The 6,000-nt window shown below is 44.5% G+C and overlaps 1 protein-coding gene across 1 annotated transcript in view; it reads right to left on the minus strand.

The window, feature by feature from the left end:
* nudt4b (nudix (nucleoside diphosphate linked moiety X)-type motif 4b) overlaps nt 1-5,743 on the minus strand; it is a 54,018-nt gene extending 48,275 nt beyond the window's left edge. The window contains exon 1 of the mRNA XM_084330907.1: nt 5,207-5,743. Coding sequence (XP_084187033.1) covers nt 5,207-5,305 — 99 coding nt within the window. The 5' untranslated portion in view covers nt 5,306-5,743. The remainder of the gene's footprint in view (nt 1-5,206) is intronic.
* Nucleotides 5,744-6,000: the final 257 nt, after the last annotated feature.

A 6,000-nucleotide genomic window follows, 5' to 3' on the forward strand; every position in this document is an offset into this window, starting at 1 on the left:
TGGACTTTTTTTTTGTTGAAGATATTTTTCTTTAATCTAAATTACATTTGTGATCGACAATCTTTGTTGTGATACTTTTATGAGCATAAACATTTATGTCATCAACATTTGGTTGAAAACAAAATAGGCCACCACAAATGTGACAACATTCTTTTATTATTTCAGAAAACAAACTTTGTGATCTTATATTGAAACATATTTTTAAATAAATTGTATAGTAGATTTTGCTCTGGTAATCCACCCCTCTGGTGGGATCAAGATAATCCAGTTTTGGGGGATACAAATTATCCCAATCCTGTGTTGTCGGTTTGAACTACCCGTTTTGAAGATTTGACCCAGATTAAAGCCAGGATTTTATTTCCTGATCTGATCGGATATCAAAGTGATCCTAATCCTGTTTTTTGGTTTTCAACTACCCAAAATACAAATCTGATCCAATCAGATATAATAGGGTTTAAAAGGTTTTTAACTCCTGGGCCTGGTCATCCCCTGTACCAGGCCACACAGATTTTAAGATCTGGGAGCCCACAGGTTCATAGATGTGTTCTGCCCACGTCTCTTCCTCGCATCTCGCTCTGATCAAGGTTAGTGTGCAACAAATATATGACAATTCCAAGAACACATAACTGATCTCTAGTAAAAATCCAACACACACCATCATGAAGCGCAACACACTGACATGACAGATCTGAGGTCAGCCGACAGCTGTACCTGGAGCACCAAACACCCGATGTAACAGATCTGAGGTCGGCCAACAGCTGTGCCCCAGAGCACCAGACACCGACCTAGAGGGACGGGTGATCTGGAGGTGAGGTGAAAGAAACACCGCGATGGGAATACCAGAGATTCTCCAGAGATTCTTCCTGGTTTCACTGACCTGCTGACTGGAACCAGGATGACAAGACCATCCCAGAGAGGACGTAAACACATAGACCTGAGATCCACACCACCCTGCATTATCGCATTCACCTCAGGATCCTTTTTACCAGGGTTCCTGCAGCTTTCAACAAGTTGAATTCAAGACTTAAGACTTTTTTTAAGACTACTTTGAATAGAATTGAATACCTATTTCATGGCCATACTGGCAAAAGGCATGAAGGAAAATGACTAACTATGAAGTCATTCGTCGAATTGTTTTGGTATAACAGCACAGTAGCACACTACCACATACAATACCACATTCTCCATCATATAGGCCCTCTGTCAACATGTTTGTAATGTTTGTCAACATGCTGGTCTGTCAGGTTGTCGTACATTCAGTTCACTAGAGGAATGTCGGTATTATACTATATAGTGCCCAGCCATATATTACAGTGTGATGTATATATTAACACCTACAGGGAAGGATTGTCGGTGGCTCTGAAATAAAGAAAGGTCAAAATGCAAGAGATGGAGAGAGAGCAATGGAGAGATTATGAGAAGATTAAAGGGGAGAGTACGGGCAGGAAAGAGAGAGAAAGGGAAGGGAGAGAAAGAAAGAAATGACCCGTCCTTCCCTTGACTTGATCTTATTCCCTCTACAGTTTTTATCAGAGTTATCAGAAGGTAGTCAAGGTTACAGCAGGTGGTGTGTTGTAGCTCAGAACAGCAGTAAAAGAGTCACTGTGGGAAGAAAGACTTGACAACCTCCCACCAGCAACAACAATGGAGCTAAAGGTGAGCGAGGCACTGCCCCCTGGAGCAGACACCAACTATGCACAGTGGAAATGCCTAAACAGAATAAGATCTGGTGTTGGACGTTCAAAAGCCACTCTTGCCAAATGGGGATACTTAAATGATGGGGACGTTGTGTGCGATTGTGGCACTGAAACACAGACCATGCAGCACCTCCTGATATGCCCCCTGCTAGAACAGCCCTGCACAGCATCGGACTTGGCAGAGTTCAATGAGAAGGGACAGCAATGTGTTCAGCTGTGGTTGAACCACATCTAGCCAAGCCGTGTAATTGACTGTCTTGTGGACATGACAAGAGAAATTACGATTTTAGCTTCCCACGATCATGAAAACAAGATGATCGAGATAAAATGAGTATCATGCCGCATGCCATGTTGCTGTCATTTCGTCTTGTGTTGTAAATGCAGTACACCCTTCCTTCACAGCAGTGCACCCCCCCCCCCCCCCCCCCAACAAGCCCGAACAGTAGTATCAGAGAGAGGTGAGCCACAGTGCGTTTCTCCAGTTATTTTTAAACATCTTTGGTAACTTGTAGAAGATGATAGAAAGACAGTCTTTGGTCGAGAAGAAACGTAATTCAGTCATCGTCACGTGATGTTCTCAAATCGATGAGTAATCGTGATTTCAATATCAAAATTATTAAGATTATCATCTTAATTATGATTTTTGCCATAATGAAGCAGCCCTACCAGCAGCAGCATTTCACTGTAGGCTATGTGTTACAAAGTTACAATCTTACAGAACCTACCGATCAACTCTAAACAGCTTAATGCATTAGACTGGTGCTTTAAGTTGCTTTTAACACTTTGTTGACTAAAATCCTAAACCATCCTGGATCCCTGCTCAATCTGACATGGGTGCATTTAATACTCATTAATCCATTCATCCTTTAATTCAATCATTTATCCCTCCATCCATCCATCACGCCACTCATCTAACAGTATGTTTTATAGAACACGGCCCACTCCTCTGTGGTGTTTACCTGGCCCAGCGCTGTCGCTGAAACGGCAACTTCCTGTTTTCTCTTGTTGTTGTTGTTGTTGTTGTTGTTGTTGTTGTTTAATTGCTGTCATTCTACACCTCCACCTGAGGGCCTGACTTTCTCCCTCCCATCAGTCTGCTGCAGAGCTCCTGTTGCTGAGAGACCCAGGGCTCCGATGTCTAATAATGCTGTTGTTGTGTTTTGCTGTAACGTGTGTGACTGTGTGCTTGTTTTCCTACCGCTTTGTGGGGGCCTAATGTCCTCACAAGTGATGAAAACAAATGATTTTTTTGTTTTTGTTGTCGTAAGGACATTGGCCGGACCCAGCGAGGTAAAGGAGCTATTACAGGGTTATGGTGGTTAAGGTTAGGATTAGGTTATGTTTAGGTTTAGGCAAGTAGTAATTATGGTTAAGGTTAGGCCTAAGGAGCTAGGGAATGAATGTAAGTCTGTCATGTCTACAGAATGTCCTAACGCATGAAAACATGTCTCTGTGGGTGGGTGTGTGGGTATATACATTTGTGTATTGTTTCAACTCAATACTTTCACATGGGACAGTCTCTCTCAACAAGTTGGTCTGATACGCCATGCATGTACTGTGTGTGTGTATACGTTTGCCAATATATTTGTGTTGTTGCCCAAAACACAGTGGTATCATGCAGTCCTGCCTGCTCTTCATCACATGTGTAGTTATTCTGTTATATAATATGCCTCTCCACAAAGGACTTACTGCAGAAACGTGGGAACTTGGGCTTTAAATGTGTTGTCACCAAAGTTGATTATCACAAACAACCTCGACTGGAAATCAAAAGCTCTTTTGTCACGTGACTAATTTCAAAACCTCTCAATAAATAATCAACTACTGAAAAGAGATGATTCCAAAAAGAAACGTTCAAAAAAAAATTGAAAAATCAAAGCATGTATTTTCATTTAGGTTAACAACTGAATATACAAAACAATCTAAAATATAATTTAAAACACTAACCTGAAAATAAATGTACCTTCTTCTTATCGTCTTTACTATTATGTATTACCACTATCTTTCCATCCTTATACTACTACCGAATGTGCTAGTAATAGGTATATTCTATTATACGTGCAACACTCAAATTACTAAATGAAAATGTAAAATGTACCGGTATAGGAAAAACGGTAACGGTTAAACGAACCCACCACGGGCCTGTATGGAATGGCGCGTCACTCGCACTGCAGTATTTACATCATGGCTACTACTACAGCCCACTCAACAACCACCACATGCTACTTGAGAGGAACACGGTGTGGTTATTATGGGTGGATTTTATACAGTGATTTAAAGAGACCCGTAGTAGCCCGATTAGATATGTATGGCTATGACGAGTATAATAAGCTTGACTTAATTCATAACTCATTCGGTGTCTCTCTCTCTCTCTCTGTCCAGTGAAACGAGCAACAGAGCGCCTCGCCCCCTCGCTGCTGCTTCTCAAACTAGCCTGAACTGGATGGCCGCGAGCTGACACACACACACCGATACACACACACACCAGACACAGATACACACACACACACACACACAACAGAAACAGCGGTAGCGCGCGACAGCGTGCATGTTGTTGTCATGGCAGTCGGCTAATAAGCGACGGGAAATCATTTCACCGCACAAAGGCCCGCTTGAGGAGAGAGAGAACCGACGAATACCATACATACATAAACCCATTTCAACACGTCTAACACCAACCTTTATCTGGAAAAGGAGATGTGATAAAAACACGCAGAGGTCCTCTAGGCATGGTTTTCACAATAACCAAAGCAGAACTATATCGTGTGAGTGTGAACGGTTTATATTTGTCGAGTTGTTCGCGGTGCAGCGCGCGGCACTGACTGGACCCGACACACAGCGCGTGCCGCGGCCGCTGCGGGACTCTCTCCCCTCCTTGGCCCCTTTCGTGACTGTGATGCACCGAGTGAATCCACAGTCACTTGCTCCTCAATAGGAAATCAACCTAGATTCACCATGAAGGACTGGTTCTGGCCGAACCGTTCGTTATACAAGAATCACATACATTTCAAATGTACTCACAGTTGCACGAGGGTTTCGGACAGAGATACGGGATGGTTTGAAAGCTCGGCGTTGCTAATAAACATTTTAAATATTTTTTTATAAACTGGTCAACACTGCATTATTTCCGGCGTTGGGTGCACGATGCGCATGCGCAGTGATCACAACCAGGCAGCCAACGCCGGAAATAATGCCGTTTTGAGCAGTTTATAAAAACAGGTTTAAATGTTTATTAGCAACGCCGAGCTTTCAAACCATCCCGTATCTCTGTCCGAAACCCTCGTGCAACTGTGAGTACCTTTGAAATGTATATGTGATTCTTGTATAACGAACGGTTCGGCCAGAACCAGTCCTTCATGGTAAATCTAGGTTGGTTTCCTATTGAGGAGCAAGTGACTGTGGATTCACTCGGTGCATCACAGTCACGAAAGGGGCTACCTACCTCCTCCTCCTCGACCTCCTCCTCGACCTCCACCACCTTCTCCACCACCTATACCTCCTCCTCCACCTACCTCCTCCTCGCGCTCGTTCTTGAAACACAAGCAGGCAGCCCGTTTCTTGAAACCCTCTCCGTCGTAGGTCCTGGTCTGGTTTGGTTTGAACTTCATCATGGATTTATTTATTCGACTCCCCCGTCGCCCGGCCCCGACGACAGCAACTGGAAACCGGCAAACGGACGGACTCGACGAAGTGAGGAGTCACCGCATCGCCGCTCCGCTGTGTGGCGGAGAGAAAACCAGCATCCGTGCTGATGGTCACTGCCTGGTCACTAAAGGTGGGCCGCCGACCGGGACCGGTCCAGGGAACTCACTCAGTCAAGCCGTCACAGGCGTTTCCCCCATCAGATGAAGTCGTGCGTCGGTGCGTTTGGTTGATTCTCCAAGTCAACTTCCTTGTCTGTTGTTGCTACACTGCGTGTGATGATCGTATAAAAGCGTTCAGTCAAGTGGACGTTCTCGGTTCAGTGGTAGGCACTAGAGGCAGCCTTCGATCTATTACGGGTGTGAGCGATCCCCCCGAGCTGAGGGAGATCTTATGCACAGCCTCTCCTCTGCCCTCCTCTGCCTCTAGTGCGCATGGCTGTTGAGTGTCATTAGAATGAACAGAAAAGGGGGCTCGTGCGCTGGGCGCGCGTCACCATTCATTTGTTTGTTGAATGAAAAAAGTTACGTTTACTGTACGGCTCGTGTCTCCAGAGCGGTCATGTGAGCCATAAAGTGGGCGCGAGAGTTTACTGATTAACTCCTAATAAATGTCCCATATCTGCAGATGCATTCATTCCAGACCATTGTTCTTAGTCTTCATG

The sequence above is a fragment of the Notolepis coatsorum genome, assembly GCF_963971535.1.
Source record: "Notolepis coatsorum genome assembly, chromosome: 15".
Classification (NCBI taxonomy): domain Eukaryota; kingdom Metazoa; phylum Chordata; class Actinopteri; order Aulopiformes; family Paralepididae; genus Notolepis; species Notolepis coatsorum.